The sequence below is a fragment of the Ambystoma mexicanum genome, chromosome 10 (assembly GCF_040938575.1).
Source record: "Ambystoma mexicanum isolate Mex_15411 chromosome 10, UKY_AmexF1_1, whole genome shotgun sequence".
NCBI lineage: Eukaryota > Metazoa > Chordata > Amphibia > Caudata > Ambystomatidae > Ambystoma > Ambystoma mexicanum.
Window position 1 is genome coordinate 889,887,849 of NC_090932.1, and position 20,487 is coordinate 889,908,335.

General features: G+C 44.5%; 1 protein-coding gene across 1 annotated transcript in view; it reads right to left on the reverse strand.

The window, feature by feature from the left end:
- The window catches only part of LOC138493246 (T-kininogen 2-like), a 175,760-nt gene that overhangs the window by 119,890 nt on the left and 35,383 nt on the right, over positions 1 to 20,487 (reverse strand). Inside the window, exon 3 of the mRNA XM_069620380.1 lies at positions 14,046 to 14,133. Within this exon, the coding sequence (XP_069476481.1) occupies positions 14,046 to 14,133 (88 nt within the window). The remainder of the gene's footprint in view (positions 1 to 14,045; positions 14,134 to 20,487) is intronic.

Sequence of the window (20,487 nt, forward strand, 5' to 3'; positions counted from 1 at the left end):
GGCCTTGAAAGGTATGAAAGAGGATACGGACACGGCCAGGTCGTTATAGCCCTGCAAAGTGGAAGAGCTTTTCGATCTTTTCGTCCCTTCCGCAGAGCATCAGGAAATTCCCTTTTTACTGCATCTAGAGACCGAAACTTCAGCAGGCCATCATACGCCTCCCAACCTCCCAAGCTTATAGACGTGCAGTCCAGGAAACGCGAAGAGGCCAAAACTAAAAGGCTTCGAGAAGAAGGGGATATTCGTCGTCAGCAAAAGACAGGCAGTCAAAGTCCCAACAATGACATTGTTACATTTCGTATGGTTCACATTAATAAAACTCTGAGCCAGTAAGTAGATTGTTTGGATTATAAAGTAAACCCAATTCTTTATTTAATAATTATTTGTTTTCTTCTAGGTATTTTGTTTTGAAACAAGGACAAAAGGATACGGTTTCTCTCAAACCTCTTCAGCTTCCAACCGGACTTGGCTTAAGGTAATTCAGGTAAGAGTCAATTTAGTTCTTAAAAATGTCTTCTCTCTCATCTCTAGACTTCTTTTCCTTCTGTGTGGCTTTCATTTTTATAGTCTTGAAGAATAACTTTCTTCTCTAGTTGTTTGTTCCTGTTCCCTTCTTTATCTTTTCTTTATTTATTTTCTTATTGTCTAATCTCTTCAGACTTGTTCTCTGCTGTCAGTTGGGCATTGTTATAACTGGGAACATTTCTTGACACACTCTCCCTTCCCAGATGCTCTTGAGCACTTTCTATGTAGACTCTCTCCCTTTAATTTTTCTAGCCACATGTATAACAGCCTCTGTATTAAGTCTCTTCGAATTCTTTTCTTTATATTGGTCTCACATTCCTTGTTTTATGCCAGGTTATTATCTTTTAACAATCAGAGTATTCTTGTGTCCACATAGCGCAACGGCGCTATGTAAATAACTCACAGCGCAACAGCGCTTCTCTTCCAATGTTCTAGGGGGCCAACATTCGCCTCTTCACTTTAACTTTCCTCTACACAAAAAAAAACGCAACAGCGCTACATTATCGCGCAACGGCGCTACTTTATCTCAACTGTAATGCGCCTCAGTATTAGTCTGAGCTTGGTCTCATAAACGTTGGTCTGTTAGGCAGATCCGCGTTTCTCCTCATTCATTCAAACGCAAGCGTTTGCTTACCCGGTTTGAATGAGCGTTGTTCGCCTTCATGCAACGGCGCTGCCCTTCGCCCCTGGCGATAACGAACGCCTCCTTCATCCGACCCGCCTCCTCACTTTATTTCCTCCAGCGATCCTGCTCGCAGCTTCGACTGTCAACCTGGCGTCAGTAATCTCTGCCTTTCCGGAACGATAACGATCGTCCGGAATTTTCTCTCTCCTTCTTCTCTCTTACTTTTCTTGACACACCCAGCTGCGTAGACCACGGACTTCAGCTGATCCAGCCCCGTACCTCAGTAGGCCCAGCTGTAACCGTCGTCCTCCTCCTCTTCCGTTCCCTAGACAACCAGAAAAATAAACAACAGCGTCAGACCTCTGTGATTCGCTGTAATCACTGTCCATTACTTTGTCTCCGGCGGACATCTGCAGTTAACCCTTGACAGCCCGGCTTGTCCGGTTTGTCATTACATTGCCAGAGCCAGTGCCTGATTGTAGATCTCCTGCACGTTTCCCATTGGATTCATCACAGACATGTTACAGGATGTCCTGGGAGGAAGGGTGGCCCGTCGCGTCGATGAATGGGAAAGTATAACAACAGACCGCTGGGTATTGGACACAATAAAACTAGGCCACTCTCTGCAGTTCAAGGAAACTCCATCACAAATTCCACCTGTGTATTCGGCACAGCCCCATCTTCACATATTACAACAAGAAGTGGAGCTTATGCTGCAAAAAGGGGCTATAGAATTTGTTCCAGTGGCCAAGAGGGGCCAGGGAGTTTACTCTCGTTACTTCATGGTCAAAAAACCCAATGGCAAGTGGCGACCCATTCTGGACCTTCGGGCCCTCAACAAGACCCTAAAAAGTTTAAGGTTCAAGATGCTTACGCTTCAGGAGGTCATCCGATCAGTACAGCCGGGAAATTTTCTGGCGTCGTTAGATCTGAAAGATTCATATTTTCATATACCGGTGCGTCGACTACACTGAAAGTTTCTGAGGTTCGTAGTCGGTCAGAACCATTACCAGTTCAAAGTACTTCCTTTCGGACTAAAGTCGTCTCCCAGGACGTTCACAAAGTGTTTGGCTCCAGTGGCAGCGTGGCTGCGAAGAAAAGGTCATCATGTTTTCCCATATCTGGACGATTGGCAAAGGCATGGAAAGTGGGCACCAGGGTCTCAGTCAGAAAATACATGTCACTGCTAGGGGCCTTAGCATCTTGTATTCCATTTGTGAACAATTGCCGTCTCTTCATGAGGCCGATACAAGAGTTTCTGGCAGACCAGTGGTCCCAGAGTCGAGGCCTATGGTCAGACAAGTTGAGCATCAACTACAAACTTTGGCGGGCACTTCAGTGGTGGCAGCTCTCGAACAACCTGACAAAGGGTATGCTCCTGTAGGAACCGGATTTTCAAGCAACGGTAGTGACGGATGCATCGCTGAAAGGATGGGGAGCTCATCTAGGGCACCTGCAGGTTCAAGGACAATGATCCCCAGCAGAGTCTGCTCTTCACATCAATGTGCTGGAGTTAAGGGCGGTACTTTGGGCTCTGAAGTTCTTTCTGCCACGCATACAAGCATCGGTTGTCAGACTACTAACGGACAATACAACAACGATGTTCCATCTCAGGAAGCAAGGGGGCACCCTGTCCAGGACGCTCTCGAGCGAAGCTCAAAAAATATGGCATTGGGCCCTCAAGCAGAACATCACCATAATGGCTTACCATCTTCCAGGGGTAAAGAATATACAAGCAGACTCACTCAGAAGGGAAATTAACCAACTGCACGAATGGGAACTGGACGATTGTCAGCTAGTAAAAGTCTTCAGAAAATGGGGTCATCCATCCCTGGATCTGTTTGCAACCCAAGAGAACAAGAAGTGTGCACAGTTCGCAAGCAGGTGGCCACAGCCCGGATCGAAGGGGGAGGCGTTCTCCTTCCCGTGGACAAACAAGTTTGCTTACGCGTTTCCTCCATTTCCACTCATCCGGCGGACACTCCAGTGGATTCACAAGTACTCATGTCGGGTAATTGTGGTGGCTCCTTACTGGGCGAGACAGTCGTGGTTCTCAGATCTGTTACAACTATCGATAGCGGAGCCAGTGAGGTTCCAGAAGATTCTGAACCTTCTATCTCAAGACAAAGGAGCGGTTTGGCATCACGACACAGACTCTGCCAACCTGACGGCCCGGCTCCTGACTCCTCCGAGTTCGGGGACTTGAACATTCCGTCAGAGTGTCGATGAATTTTAGGCAGCACAAGCTCTGTCTACGAACGCTTCATATGCAGGTAAATGGAAGAGATTCTGTGTATGGTGCAGAGATGATCAAAGGGTAGACACCCTGAACGTCGGAGCAGAACAGAGTCTGCCATATTTGTTACACTTGGCGGAGCAAAGATTGGCTTTTTCCTCCATTAAAGGTCATTTAGCGGCCATCTCGAGATTTACTAGAAAAAGACATTCAACGCCTCTTTTCAGCGATCGACTGGTGAAGCATTTCTTGAAAGGCCTCTTTCGAACTTTTCTGCCAGCTAAGAAATTTCCACCGAGATGGAGTCTCAATCTAGTACTGTCAGCACAAATGAAAGCTCTGTTCGAGCCAATGTCATCGTTGTTGTTGAAGATTTGTCATGGAAAATGGCCTTCCTAGTAGCCATTACGTCGGCAAAGGCTTTCGGAATTACAGGCATTGGTCATTGATCCTCCATACCTGCGGTTTTTCAAAGACAAGGTAGTATTAGCAACCAATCCTCACTTCATTCCTAAAGTGCCGACGACATTCCACAAACATTCTTCTATTGTTCTCCCAACATTCTTCACAGCAGCTTCTTCTGCGGCAGAGAAAACTCTCCACACGTTGGATGTAAAAAGAGCTTTGAAGTTCTATCTCAGTCGTACTCAAGGTTTTAGACGTTCAAGGCAACTGTTTGTAGCTTATGGACCTGAAGGGGAAACAAATCTCTAAGCAAGGACTGGCCCGCTGGGTGTTGTCGACTATTGCTTTTTGTCACTCTAAAGCAGGAAAACCATTGGAAAGACGCCCAAAAGCTCATTCAACAAGATCCACCTCGTCAACAGCAGCGTTACGGTCTGGAATTCCATTGGTGGACATCTGTCAAGCGGCATCATAGTCGGTGCTGCACGCATTTACTCTGCATTATTGCCTACAGCAACAGCATGCGACAGATATGCAGATGGGACGGGCGGTCCTTCGGCATCTGTTTCAGTAAGGTAAGCCCCACAAAGAGGTGTATACTCTTGTCAATATCCCATATGTTTAGTTATTGTCAATGTACCTTGATGTTTTTTTTCTTCATATACTCAAATGCATATATGGCTTGGATAGTCTTGGTTTGCATTGCACACCTCCATGTTAGGGGTACTGCTGTATAATCTATTCTAAGCATGTGAATGCATGAAAGATCCAATGCTGGAGAAGGGAGTAGTTTATTACCTGTAACTCCATTTCTCCAGCTTTGTTATTTTTCATGGATTCACATGCACCCGCCGGCCTCCCCTGAATGCAAACTCTATATTTTCCCTCTACTTTGGGGGTTAAAATCTGAAGGGAGCTGCGGGGGCGGGGCTATTTATATCCCTACGTACTATTGGGACAAGCGTACGCAGCCCGAAAGCGACGTAGATAGGACACAGAAGTGTCAAAAAAATGTTCTATAGGAAATGTCTTCATGAATATACCGAGGGTTCCCAGCCTGATGACGGGGAATATTCTAAGCATGTGAATCCATGAAAGATACCAACGCTGGAAAAATGGAGTTACAGGTAAGAAACTACTCCCTTTAAGTTGCAATTTTGTAGAAGGAACAGTACTCTTCTTGGTTCACTCTTTGGTGGTAACCATTGCCTTGAAACCCTTGTCTAGCCACCAATCCAAGTGCCCCAGCCCTGATTGATTGATACCACATTCTGGAGGCCAGGCAATCCCACTGTGCGACAAGAGACCTCTGGAAACATCCAAGTGATCACAAAAGGTTAATTGTTCACAATCCAGCCACCTAGCATCCTATCTGCGGTGGCAGCGTCGGACTGGGGCATACAATTGTCTATGGCACCAATGAAAAAGTGGCCCACAGTTGCAAATGGCAATTCATTTTTTTGTGACAGACTGTTTGAACAGTACCCAAGGGGAGTTTTTTGATAAAATGTGATGCAAATTGTGCATTTTAAAGAATATCTATTCAGCAACACTGGTCAAAACTACTAGCTGCATAGTGAAGTAACTCATCAAACTGGCCCACATTGGCCCGAAAAGGGTCCCACTTTGACCAAAAAAGGTCCCACACCAGCATTTTGAGTGTTGGGTTCAAGCATTGTCCTATTGCCCTATGGGCCACTCCGAGCCTGTGCAGTGGTGTACCCCATCAAAATAATAAGTATGTTGGTATTTGGACATTTTACACTCATTATTTCTAGGCCTAGTTATTTCTATTTCTAGGTGGTGCAATGATTTTCTATGACCCATCCAAGGAAAAACATTTTCCTGCTTCGGTCACTCGAAATTTCAACCTGGGTTTGTCTGTGAAAGACACAATTGTTTATCAAGGGTTAAAAGTATGCTCTAGTAACCAGTGAGAAAGAAATATAAACTATACGTTGTAACTAACCTACATTTACAAATAGGAGACTATAGTCTGCACTAGATCAAACTTTCCTAACTTTGTGAACCATAGCAAAGTACAATAGCTATGAGTATGACGGTTCCAATTATTTGATTTTATGTATAGGCCATTTTTTTAAAAACAAGTTTCTGGCCTTATTAATGCACATATTTGGTATTATTTTAACTGGAAAATAATGTTCTGATTTATGTTGTCTGTTTGTAGAATCTGAAACCTTTGCCTCTCCACATGTTTTGGACTACATCTCCCATCAGCCCTAGCCAGCACAGTCAATAGTGAGGCATATTGGGAGTCATAGTTCACTCGTACCCCATATCGTACCAAATGAGACATCCTATAGTAAATACATTTTCTGCTCAACTGGACTACCACAAGACGTACTGTTGCATTCTTACATATGTGTTTGAAGGATCTATTTTAAGTATGAATACAAGCAGCACGGTGGTGTAGCCATTGGGATTCATAGTGTGCCCTGTCCTTTCAGAAATTCTAGCTCAGGGGTCTGCAGCCTGTGGCTCTCCAAATATTTTGGACTGTCATTTTCGTGGTGCTTCACCTTTGACTACTGATTGGAGTAGTTGTCAAAAACATTTGGAGATCCCAATGGTTGCAGACTACTGTTCTATCTGTTCAGTAACTTCCTGTGACCATATCTATTGCTTGGTGTTGTCAATAGATATTCGGGTGAAGGCAGGATCACATGAATGGACTGGCCACACATTGTTTTAAACATGTTAATGATTGTGTCCAATTGCTTATTGTCTACATTCACACGTGTTTTGACAAGTACTTACACTGAAGCTTCTTTTCGGGATGTTTGCTTTGTGTGCACTGTTAGTGTTTGCCACTTCAGTTTCGAATTGTGGATTAAATTGCTTTATGCACAGATAGATGTGTTTTGCTACTTTAAACAGAGTTTGTAAGTAGTTATGTAACAATATACTAAAAGGCCAGATGTATTTTTGTCCCTGTATGTTTGTCCGATGCAGTAGCTTTACCTATTGCCACTGATAGAGGGAGCTGTTGCCTTAGGATATTTAGTGGTCCTACTGTGTCAATGAAAACCTGCACTTTGGCCAGTATTTACAGGCCTGTACACATGTAAATAATTAAAGGTAGGTGGATTTAGCCAAGGTCGTAGCAGAATGCACTGCAGTATCCAACTTTTAGAAGATAGGAATACTAGCTCTATATTTACGGATGCCAATCACGTTACTGGAAATATCTGGGAAATTGTGACTGGACAACACTGAATACTGCATAAGTGAAAAAAGCATCTTACTGGAAAATGGTGTTTTTACATTGTCATGTATCTAGCACTTTTGTAAATGTGGTGTACAATTGATTAACAAAAAGTAACGACCGATAAATATATTTAATTCAAGAAGAACCTATGAGGTGAGGTTTAAGAGGGCACGAACACTGGTTAACATAGAAGAAACATTTACAGAAAGTGGGAGAGTATTCCAAAGATTAGGCGCCAGAACAAAAGAAGAAGAGAAGAGAAAAGTGACCCACGAGGAACATACCATGATACCAATGAACAGAGATGGTGGGAGGGTGAGACCATGAATACATCTAAAGACTTTACAGCGAAAACAAATAGAAGCCACTCAAGTGCAGCTGAAGAAGGTGCACTATGGGAGTGAAGAGGAAGTACACAAATTGGCACCTAAAAACAGATTGTAGTGGTGCAGTTGCACAGGCAGTCAACCTGACACGAAGAGGAGTGCAGTAATCACAACAAGATAACACAGAGGTCAAAATAAGTGTGGCTGTATCAAGGAAAGTATGAACTTTCTCATTTTTATCAATATTGCAAAGCTGCTCGCTACAGGACTGAGCGAGATTAGAAATGTGATGAGCCAATGAACGAGAAGAATCCAAGATAACACCTAAGTTCCGAGCAGACAAAGAGAGCCAGGATAGAAAGAAAGGGATGATGGGTCGGGCAAGCACGGACAGAAGGGGCAGGAAAAAAGAGCATATTCGTTTTGGATGGATGAAGATGAAGAGGGTGAGAGAGCATACAGGGTTTGACAGCTGACAAGAAGTTTGAAATGAGTGTTCGTGTAGGGTGTCAGAAAAGGAAGAGAACAAAAAGAGATCAGAGAGTCATCAGCAGACAAATGACAAGAACAAACAAATGATTGAATGCTAGCACGGAAAGGAATGGTGTGCAATGAATAAAGGCACAGAACAAGGACTGTGCCTTGTGCAGCTCCATATTGAAGTGGAAGAAAGGAAGATAAATGTCCAGAGCATGAAAGAGCATATGAATGATATGAATGATCAGAAAGATCAGAAGAACACCAAGACGAGAAGCGTGGAGAATAGCGTGATCCATTGAATCAAGGTCATGGATTTCTCAATATAAATTAAGAGGAAGATTGCTTTGCATGACGCAACATAGTAAGAAAGTTGGTAACATGTAAGAGAGCAGTCCCAGTAGATTGGGGAGAGCAAAACCTGATTCGAGAGAGGGAAGAACAGACATATTTTCTAGACACACAGAAATCTGGGAATAGAATGTCTGTCAATAACCTTATTCAGACACGGGGCCATGAAAGTAAATCCTAACACATACAGAAAACAAATAAAATTGCAGTTAAAATACATTGTTCAACAATGCAATATAGCATTTACTAAAGTCCCAAGCTCCCACTTATAGCCATCAGGTCCATTCCACAACTGTCATTCCAGGACCCACAGATCCCTATCCTATTGCAGTTATTCGGGCCGTTTCCCCAATGGTGTTGTGTTAACACAAGATAGCGCTGAATAATGGAGCCTAGTATCAGGTAGAAAGTCCCTGGATGTCTTTGGCCCCTCTCTGGTCCCTGAATTCTATCTGGAGGAGGTTGCATGTGCTTTCACCCTGATAGCGCAATCTGGAACAGTTGTGAATGGACTCCCAGGCTACAAAAAACAGCCACGTAAAGTGCAAAGCCAGTCCATACATTTATTTATAAGGGCTTCTCTGGGTTCTGATTGGGTATGGAGCAATTTTGGCACCTTGTGCAAAAATACTATGCCCCTCTTAGGTCCCCTATTCACCTTGCTATGTTCATACTCTTCCCTGAGCCATGACTGCATTCCCTAGGGCCAACGTCCCTGGGGGCATGGTTGTAGTTACTGTCCCTAACATCTTTTTTTATCATTCATTAAATGAATACTAGCTAGGTGATTGGCTTGCATAGGTAAAGGCTGCTGGGGCAATTGCTCGTCTTGGTTCCTTGGTTTTGCAGGGGGATCAGAGGGAGTCAAAGTCTGGGGCATCTTGTTAGCAATGGCACTATTGGGACTGGTGTTTTCTCCTTTTTCACGAATAGGCCCCAATGCCCTCGGACTGGTGGTCATCATGTTTTTGGGGACATTGATATTGTGGTGGACTAACTCCTGAAGTGGGTGTTGTGCACCCAAAATGTTCACCAAGCTGCAAGGTAGGCTCACCCAATGGCACCCCTCTCCCCAGATCTTCTATAAATACCAACAGCAGCCGCTTCAAGTATGCAAACTCAGACAGGACAAGGTTACATTTACATCTGCAAGCCACGTGTATCCCCCTGGCAGTTGGATCAACAGTATGCATGGTGTGTGGGCCTGGTAAAACGGGTTGCCTCGAGAACCAAAATCCAGAAAGGGGCTGCTCCCCGGGTGTGCGTTCAGCTCCTTCATATTCAAGGCAGTGCCAGTGAAGGGAGACCTGGTGTGAAGAGTGGCATCGCAAGCAGGGCCCTTTTTGCCCTCCGCAACCATAGATTCCATTTGTTCCATAGGATTGTTCAACTGTGGGGTTGATACCAGCATCATGCCAACTGTGATGGGTCCACATGGTGCGAGGAGCTCATTGTTTTTGAGGTTAGTCATTGAATGCACATTCCAGGGGGTTAGACAGAAAGGAATGCAAAGAAAGTGGAAGATAGGATGAAAATGATCAAGACATTTTCTTTTGAAAATAGGTTGAATAACATCATGCTCAAAAGAGGAAGTAAAACACCAAAGATAGAGAAGAATTAATAGGGGGGAAAGATGGTATATTCCAGAGGAATAATAGACGAATGAAGGGGGACAGAAGGAGCAGTAGTAGGATTAGCCAATGTGAGTCAAGATGTAGAGAAGAGAAACCCTGAAACAGATGAAGAAAAGAGTAAATATGAGAAGGACGGGAAGGGGCATCAAAACAATGAGGATCTTGATTCAAAAAAGCACTTTAGGAGCAGTGGAAGGGGAACATATAAGAAAAAGATGAACAAACTATAGAAAAGGAAAAGCAGGAACAGAACAGTGGAATAAGTGACTAGAGAAACTCAAATCAAGAGAAAAATCAGAAATCTGAGCAGCAGGGCTATATAACTGAAATAAGTTAAAAGAATCAATAGCAGAAGGAAAAATGCTACATGGAGTGAATAGATGAAAGATGAAAATTAAAATCACCAAGAAGAAATAAAGGAGATTCAGAAGGCAGATGGCAAGATAGCAAGGAATCAATATCCTAGCAGAAAGAAGGTGGACTGGGAGAGTGATAGACAATTAGAAATGAAAGATTAAATGGTTTGAACAAATAAGCATAACGATACTCAAAAGAAATAAACTGGGAACAGAAGTAGGTAGAGGTAGAAGAATCAATGAAGAGTAATAGGGAATAGCGGTACCACCTCTGGTGCCTGAAAGACGAGGAAAATATGACAATGAGTTAGAAGAGGAAGTTTAGCTGCATGAGTATCCGAATTAAAAGCAGAGATCCAAGTTTCAGTCGAGCAGAGAAATTGTAATGAAGGAAGAGATCAAGATTAGAGGAGGGTTTATTATACAGAGAATGTGCTTTCCAAAGAGTAGATCAGTGGCAAACAGCGAAGTAGGAATAGAATGAAAAATGGATTGTTGTGGTTATGACCAGGAGGATGAAATGAGGAAGAACAAGAGGAACAATGGAGAATAGGGATAGAACAAGTCATAACAGCAAAGGAAAGGAGAAATTAATACAATAAAAACCACAAGAAGTTCTAAAATGTCAGCATGAGAATAGGAGCGGCCATACGGCTGACCAAAAAAAGAGCAGCCACAGACCAAGTGTGAAGATGTAGCAAAATAGGCTAACCAGAAGGCAGCAGTACCAACATTAGCCCGTAGTTACACAATCAAATCCAGCTGGATAATTCAGGGCTGAACACATAATAATCAGAAAACCAAGACCAGCAAACTGTTCATTTGGTAATACACAAGACAAGCCAAACAACTCACCAAATAGAGGTTTTACCAAATAGGGATGCTGAGGCCCAAATGACACTCTAAAGAAGGTGCTCACTGCCACCGGGCAACAATGACAAATGATGCTAGTATTGACAATACACAAGCAGTTGCAGAGGCAAGCAACACACAAGTTCAGGCAGTATCCCAGGTGAAAATGGGCTCATTCAACACTCAGCAAAGGATTATTGACCTAAGGTGAAGACAAACTAGTGGAACCGTGGAACAGTAATGGTGGGGTGGTGAAGTGGAACACAAAGCACCATGGGCACGATTTGATTGGATGTACGTGCCAATTCAGCAATGGTTCAAAGATGAGGCGCGAATGGGAATTGGTGATGAGGTGATGGCGAGGCAAGGCAGATGTGTAGAGGCATCATCATAAACAAAGTGGAGCCAGGCCACCCAAGTCAAGCTAAAGAACACCAGGTGCGAGAAACTGAATGCAGTAATGGCCACAAGAAAGGAGAAATCAGGATTCAGGGAAGGGAGGACAAAGATCAAATATTGCTTTGTAATAAAACAGTTCTAGAAAAGTACCCCAAGGTGAGACTAGCAGCATAAAGGTGCTTTATTGGTCCTACGTTGAGTTTTGATGAATAAAATGTATCCAAACTGTGGGGCGGACTGGAGTCTGCAGGAATCGAGAGGTCGTTGCTCTGACGTACGCTCTATATGGGTAAATAGCTATAATGCTTCAATGCAGTTAACAAGGTAGCACAAAAATTGCATTTGCTGCAAATAATGAAGTGCCTCAAGACTGTTCACTGACACAAACCCTGTGTAGTGTGACCCCCATTTCTCCAGGTTCATTTTCAAATTGACTGCAGTCACCATCTGCAGATATGTATCACTCTCTGTAGTGACCAGCACATCACGTGATCTCGCCACCAACAACTATTTCTGTTGCTACTGTAAGGAAGGCATTGTATCAAAGTAAGACATACACAAGTGACTGCAGTTCAATGGTGTTTACTCAACTTTAGCAAAGGTGTGATAAATACCTATCTAATACTAAATCTACAGATGCTAGCAAGCTACGACCATCAAATAATAATAATGCAGACCTAGTGGAGTCTCATCAAAATAAAAGAGCCTATACTAAAAAAAAAACTAATAGTGTGGGGTAATGTTCATGAAAAAGAAAGAAGTGTTCACAAAATGATAAGTCAGGGTGTTTAAGCCGTTGGCCTCCCTTCGGCATGTTTTCAGCACAGGACAAGGTTGTTCACTTGAGCATACCACAGTCTCGGTCTTCTTTGGCATAAGGACACAGTTCAAGTACCAACATCAGGGCCTTCTGTGCCCAAGTCTCTTAAGTTATCAATGTCTCTTGATTCAGAGGGCCTGATGTACCAAAATGAAACAAAAAGTTTCTTTACAAGTACCAAAGTCAGGCAGTTCACTATTCACCCTGGACCCCCCTCAGCTGGGCTCAGATCCCTTTTTTTAGCACAATTTTTACTTTGGATCCCCCTCTTCCGGGCTCAGATCCTCCTCTCCAATGGTTATAGAATATCTTTCCTCGGGTGACTCACGGTTACCCCAGATGCCCCTCAGCCGACTCAGATCCCTTTTACACAGTTAGTCTCCCTCAGCCGGGCTCGGACCAATTGCAGTTCGTATTAGCTATTGAAGACTTTTGAATGTGCACTGGGTTTAGTTTAATCCATTGAAGGACCACTTCGATTTCACAGTTCACAATTTTACACTCTCAATTGGATAGCTAACACAGTCCTTCAAATGAGCACCCACGTAGTGCTGGACCACTCTGTATATGGTATCTATCTTGGCTTCAAAGGTTCAGTCACTCCTTGGACGTTCAATTATATTTGTGTCGCTCATCACATATGCCTCACACTCTGTTCTTTGCAGATCTCTTCATACAATGTTGCTGCTTGCAACCTTTGTTCTAAGACAGACTGGTATGCTATCACTCTCCCCGACTCACCCACTGTGCTGACTTTACCGCTGCTGTTTTGTTGTAGAAGCCAAGGATAGTACCACAGCGACAATTGCCTCCCTGCATTGTCTATCGATGCAACAGGACCACAGGTACCTTCAACACACAATGCACCTTTCTTCAGCTTTAATTTCTGGCCTTATGTTTCTTATTCTCGAGGGCTCGTGAAAGTAGCAGTTCTTCTCCGAAAAGGCCAAGGGTACTTCCCACCTTGCAACCCTCTCTGGTATTGCTGTCTTTCTCCTCGTATTAAACTACCACCTTGGAATTGCTGCTTCCTTGTGTGTTTTGCCTTGCTCAGAGTGTGCTTTCGTGCTCCGCCTTTTATCCATGTGGCGTAGTGTGAAGGTATTCAGGTGTGTGTAATTATCACTAATTGCCTGACTCTGTCTGACTCTTGCATTTGGACATGTCAGGTATACGGCTCGGGTGTTAGCCCATTTACTCTCACAGTGAGCTGTCCGTGCAAAAGTGTTTGTGTCGGTATTATAGGGTCGGGGGTGGGGGGGTGTTGAGTTCCTAGTATCCCATCTGGTAGGATGGGGAAAAGGTGTTACAGGGAAGGGGATACCACATCTCATCATCCGGCATCCCACTCCCACTCCCTGAAGACCCCTCATCCAGGTGATCGTCCCACACTGGTCCAAACCCCAGGAACTGGATAAAAAAGCGATGGCTGTGTCCTGCCCACCTGGATGATAGATCCCCGGGGACTAGCGGGTGAAACACCTTCTGATTGCTCACACTACCACCAAACCATCAAACAACAACTACATAATAGATCTGACCCCAAAAGGGAAACAACTGGGATGCATTTCATCCCTCCTATAAATGACCAGATAAGACTAAACTCATAGGACTCCTCAGTTGGATGAAACACCTGCTACTCATACTTCAGTGTAGTATGGGAAGCAGTGGTTTGAATCTCAGTGGGGTCCAATCTGGTTACAATCGTTTTGTGAATTATAAAATAGGTTCCATTGTATATTAGTAAGACCACTCATTTGATGAAAGAGTTTCATGAAAAACCATTATGTGTTTCACAATTGTTACATACCAGGAGCAATGAGGCACTCGTGAGAAACAACGTTGGTCAGCTTCTCTTCTTTATTGATATAAACTTCTGCTCTGCACGTGCCTGTTGCCTAAAAAAACACAGAAAATAGTGCACACCATTAAAGTGATTAACAAATCAGCTGAGCAAAAATGTCCTTTCAGAATGGCAGAATGGCAAGTTTTGGGCACTAAGTACGAAAAATGGTTTTGTGTTATAATGTTGCTGTAAAAATACTGTCATCAATTAATGCTGCCAATAAAATTCCATTCTGTTTTGCAGGAGTGTACTCACTTCTACCTATCTTACCCTCCCTCACCCAATCTAAACCCCTCCTGACCACTTCATACTTGAAGGGTGAAATGGAGAGTATAAAAAATAGCTTCTTCCATTTTTCTTCTTTCTATTTTACTTCCTGTGGTAGGCTGAGCAATGATACACAAGGCAGAGCTATGGTGCTTAAAGCCCAAATGATCTTTACTAAAGATATTTTTAGGTAGGGGTTGGATAGATGCCTATAAGGTCTATGGGAAAAGCTTTAACTAATATTGATTACACTACAGAAAACTGTGGGAAGGTTGGGTCAGCTCAAAATGAGGTTTCCTACAGATGTCAGGGACTTCTGTGTTTTCATTACCGAATGATAGAGTTTGTGTCCTATTCCTATAAGTGCTGTCTCCCCCCGAGATTCCCTAGTCTACAAAGAGAATGTCTTTCACAGGGGTAGGCCACTTTAAGTTCAAAAGCCTAATCTGTATAGGTCATAAGACCCGAGGAAACCATATTCTAATCAAGAGAACAGTATCAAGGATCGACCCAATGTAAATGTTCACAACCCAATGCTTTATAAGTCCAATCCTAATGTAATATAATCAGTGCATTGTCCATATGGGTAGGCTCTTGAAACAGTGACTCACTGGTCTTGCCTGTCTGGTGCTTCTGCTTTCACCTTGTAGTTTTGAGAGCTTGCCCACAGTTCTGACCCCACAGTCACTGCTTCCTCCGGCTCCTCCTATGGTGTTTCTGTACTTCTGGGACTTCTATGGTCCTGGAGATCTCTTAGCATTATTTAAGGTTCTTCCAAACATTTGGAGTTTTGACCAGTACAAGTGCTGGTCTCTTGTATACTTTGCCTTGATTCAGGACTCTAACTAGGAATCTTAGAGCTTGTTTCAGTTCAGTATTCTCAACAGGTCCTTCCTGAACACAGGTTAATTTCCAGGTTTCTCAAGAGGTTACTGCTGGACTTTGGTTCCACTCAGGTTTCTCAACAGACCTCTCCTGGACCTTGGTTCTGCTCAGGATTCTCAACAGGCCCCTACTGGACCTTGGTTCTCTTCAGAGTCACAAATGGCCCCTCCTGGATCATGGTTTGGTTCAGTATTCTTAAAAGGACCCGTGTGGACCTTTTTCCTGTTCAGCATTTGCAACCAGCCCACTCTAGACCTTGGGTTAGAAAAGCTTCACGGTCACTTCAGCGATATTTCTTCACCCCACCCGGTTTTATGGTCCTTGTTACAAACCTGATATTGTTCAGCCTCCTGTCATGTGTACAGTTATTCTCCCAATTGTCTTGGGGTTTCTGGTGGATGGCTTTGGTCTGTGGGCCTACCAATGTGTGAACAATGTTCTAATCACCCTATTAAACCTCTCATTTCAGAGTCTACAGGTATAGACAGTCTGGGTGTTGCTGTCTTTGCCCATCTTGAATCTTGTTCCTGGTAGATATCATACTTGTGCTTCTTCCTTCAGGATTCTCTTCTTTTAGTAAAATACTATGAGCAGGCATGTAAGCCACCTCTGAGATTCTGTCCTCTTAGGTTTCCCTGCCCCTTGTAAATTTCTTCAACATGGGTTTGGCCTGGGGCTTCGATTCTAATAGCTTGTTCCTCAGATTAGTTTGAATCCTTGCTCCTCATTTGTTATTCCACAATAGTTTCTTAATGCCTCTAATTAGGGCATCAACAGTGTAATGTTTGGATTGGCCAACCTTTTGATGGCTCTGATTAGTACTTGTAAGAGCTGAAAGAGTGTTAAAATAGCATTTAGCGCCATCTTGAAAACTCATTTTATGTGATGTGAAATGTTATTCATCTCAACTCCTCCCTTCAATTTGCGGCTGGTGGCATCACGCGGGGAACACTGCAGAGCGCTGCACATGTGTCTCCACTTTACAGGTCCCCTTCAGATCTTCTGACTACTTTGAATTGATATGGATATTTTTTTTATTTCTGCAAGCTTGGGGATTTTCAGAAGACTCCATCTAGTTGCTTATCTCCTCTTGCATTGCAGGTGCCTGTTGTATGTACCCTGGACCATGAAACATGAGTCATCCTCCTCCAAAGTGACCTCAGATGTGGGATAAGCAGATCTCTAGGAAATTAATTTGGCAATGGAATCCCACTGACAGGTAGTTTAGCCTGAATGCTAGGGTTGAATGGTATCTCAAGCCATGTGTGGTATTTCAAGCCATGTAGTCAGCAGGCACGCTGTGCATAGTGCAATGGCATTAAAATATATTCAGACAATGAGCAGGATTAACAATTAAGTACAGAGAACAAACATTTAGTTTGAACGTCTGGCCCGTGTACCAACCTTATCTTTGTTTTGGAACATGCACACATACCGCATAAACAAAACCTATGACAGTACTCCAACAGTCTGGGAAGTGTTCCAAATTATTCCGATTGTTATAGTAAATAAAACTAAATGTTCTCGTAAACAATAACAATGTCTGAAGAAACTACAATGAACTACAAGATTTCCGGGCAAGGACAGATATGGGAGAGAATGCGTGAAAATATACTAGAGGTTATTTAGCAGCTAACCACAGCGTGATAAGGCTGCAGCTCATTGCTCAGTGAAAGGTTTAGACCTCTTGAATTGGCCTTACTTTAGTGATAACACAGCAACTCACTATGCTCATAAAACAGCATTTTGTTACGAGGCAGCAGCCCACTAAGACTGAATAAGGGAGAATGTAGGCTACAGGTTTAGGCACCTTGCTTGCTGCGAGGGGAGGGGGGCAGCGGGTCACTCAAGGCACTCTGCTAGGAAGAGGAGGAGACAGCTTAAAGTAAACAAAGCTCCGATATCATAAAAGACTAGCTACGGGGATGGCAGCAGGAGATAAGCTGCATATGGGCCTGATTTAGCTGGAAGAAGCAGGAAGCAGATGGAAGCTGGAGGACTAGCCAAGAAAAGACTGCAATCACTCTCTCCATGCAAACTATATGGAGGGGGAGGGGGGAAATCCCTCCTTTTTACTGCCTGTCTTTTTGAAGCCACTAAATTAGATTTTTGCCTTTTGAGTAGCCAAAGGACTCTTGTTATCCTCTTTTGAGAAGAACTACTACTAAGAATGCTACCTGTGGCAACCAGCTCATCACCTATACACAATCAGTTATTGCAGACACCATGGTCAATTCCAATGGACAATGATTCCTTTTAAAGCATTTTTCCCATTTTAGCTGCTTATTGCTGTAAGGGACCACTGTGATTTTTGATAGGTGGTTTTTTATATTTTTGGGATTTTTTACTGGATTGTGCAAACTACAGGCCTCCAGACATCCAGCCTCCAGCTCTCATCTCCCTACATTATAGGATAGTAGTGAGTGTGAGAACCCATTAAACCGATCTTTAATATTACATTGATATGATACGATATGATAGTTATAACACGCCTGTACACAAGTGTTTCTAGGCACCACAAGACAAGGGAGGGTAGGCAGAGGGGAGACAAGACAAACAATCATACTAGGCCTTGTGACATTATGATCGTGCAAGTGTGACAATGAGAAGTGCAGGGGGAGGGAGGGAGGGAAGTGCAGTGGAGAGATAGGGGAAAGTGCGATCAGGGTGGCATGGCCCTGAGAAAGTGCAGCCATGGCAGCACGGATCTGGGTAAGTGCAAGGAGGAAGGGGGCTGTAAGGGTTACAGATTACAGCGCCTAGGTGCACGGTAGGCGAGGAGGCAGTGCAAGGAAGACTGGCCATGGAGGAGCCTGGTGCCCAGTAAGACTCTGGGGGTACCAAGCAACCAGTTGGTGCAGCAGACAGGTAGGTTAGCAAGGAAGTGAGATAGTAAAGGCAGAGGAGAAAAGGAAGGTCTTGAGCCACTTCCAGAACTTCAGGTGGTCCGGCTCAAGTTTGAGAGGGGCAGGGATGCCGTTCCAGAGGGAGGCACCTGCAGAGAAGAGATATTTATTCCCCAATCAATGCTTGGAGAAGCATCTGACCCTCAAAGAGTTAGAGGTAGCTGAGCGAAGGGCTCCTGAAGAAAGGTATTTAGGCAGAGAGAGTTGGATATAGAGAGGGCCCCAGCCCCAGAAATCCCTGTGGGGGATGCAAAGGGCCTTGAACATGATCCTTGTCACCACCGGAAGCAGAGTAGTGTTAGGAAGATTGAGAAAGAGACTGTTGCAGTCGTCCAGCCTGGAGATAACTAGTGCTCTACAGACAGTGATCTTCTGGGGGAAGGTGAGAAAAGGTAGAGTACCTCTGCGGAGGTGCAGCTGGAAGTGGGCCTTCTTGCCAAGGTCTGTGATGTGAGGAGAGATGGAGAGAGTAGAGTTGAAGATGGCACCAAGGTTTTTTGCCTCACAAAATGGTAAGGGAAGAGGCCCCAAGGAGGGTGGCCAGAGTGAGAGAGGGAAAGCAGGAGTAGGGGTTACAGTTAGAAGGATCTCTGTCTTACTGGCATTTTGACAGAGATTGTTGGAGATTCTGGATCACGGATAGACAATCAGGAATGAGCGAGGAAGTAGAGGAGGCTGAGGGAAGCCTGAAAGAGCTGAGTGTCATTTGCATACCACTGAAAGTTAGAAGAGAAGGTGGAGGTCAGGTGAGCAAAAGAGGCCAGATGGAAATTGAAGAGCCAGGGTGAGAGGATAGAGCCCTCGGGCATACCACATGCGGAGAGAGAGGTGGTGGAGAGAAAGGACCCAAGTTTGACATAGGAGGGTCGATCCAGGAGGAAAGAGGTCAGCCATGCCAGGGCCTGATCCATGATGCCCAGGTTCTCACGGAGTCAATTGTTCAGGGCGGCGTGATTGACCATATCAATGGCAAAGGAAAGGTCAAGGAGGATGAGGACAGAGGGAGAGCTGGAATCAAGATTAGAGAGCAGATCTTCACAAGTGTTCAGGAGAGCAGGTCCCGTGCCTCTGGCTGCTCTGAAGCCAGACAGATGGTCATGGAGACTACCAATAGATTACATGTGTAAAGTAACATGGGAGATGGCCAGGTTTTCCAGGAGTTTTCCCAGGAAAAGAGTGATAGAAATCAGGCGATAGTTGTCAGATAGGTAGAATTGGCAGAAGGCTTTTTAGGAGGGGGTGCACAAGGGAGTGCCTGAGGGGAGAGGGGAAAGATCCAGTGGTGAAAGTATGATTACAGAAATTGGCCAAGGCTGGTGCAAGGGTGTAAATGTGGTCCTTAATAGTTCTGGAGGAGCAGGGGAGCAGCTGTTTGGATGACACTTTCATAGATCGGATTTGTCTGGAAACATCATGAGGTTTTGTCAGAGAGAAGGAGGAGAAAGGAAGAGGAGAGTGAGAGGCAGACAAAGGTGGCCTGGGAGAAGTAGGGGAGACAGAGAGAGGAGGAGGAAAGTGAGGACAGGATGTCCTGAGCTTTAGTGGTGAAATGATATGCCAAGGCCATACCGAGGGCCTAGGAAAGAACTGGAGAGGTAGAGACTGCAGTAGGATTGACCAATTCCTTGCAGATTTTAAAGATTTCAGCCATGTTGTTAGATGCCACAGAGATGCAGGCTTGGATGTAGACCCTCTATCTTCCTGGAGAAGACAGAGAGTCTGTATTGCCTTTGGAGCAGGTGGCTGGCCAGTTTATCAGAGGATGCGCCCGAAGCCCTCCACTTCCTCTCAGCCACCATGGACTTACATTTCATGGCAGGGAGATCAGTGTGATATCAAGAGTTGCACTTGGAGGTAGGCTTCAGACAGATTCTCATGACAGGGGCAAGGATGCCCAAGGTGTTGGAATGGAAAGATGCAGGTTAGAGAGGGCTGTGTCAGGATGGGAGCCAGCCGCTGGAGCAGAAGGAGCAGAGAAAGTTGAGGCAAAGGCAGCCACTGACACTCACTTCATGGGCCAAATGACCAAAAAGGAGTTTGGCAGTGCTGGGTAGGGCCTTGCCCGGGGGACAAGAAGTTTCAGGTGGGAGGAGAGCAGAAAGTGGTCAGTCCAAGAGAGAGCAGTAGTAAGAGGGTTAGAGAGGGGGATGTCTGAGGAGATGAGAACATCCAAGGTAGGCCTGGCAGAGTGTGTTGGACCTGAGTGTAGAATGAAGCGAGAGAGAGAGAGAGAGTCACAAAGGTTGCAGAAGTGTCGGGAGGAGGGATTAGAAGCATTCAGGTGCATGTTGAGGTCTCCGAGGAGGAGAAGATGAGAGGTGAAGGCAAGAAGAGAAGATGAGAGCTCA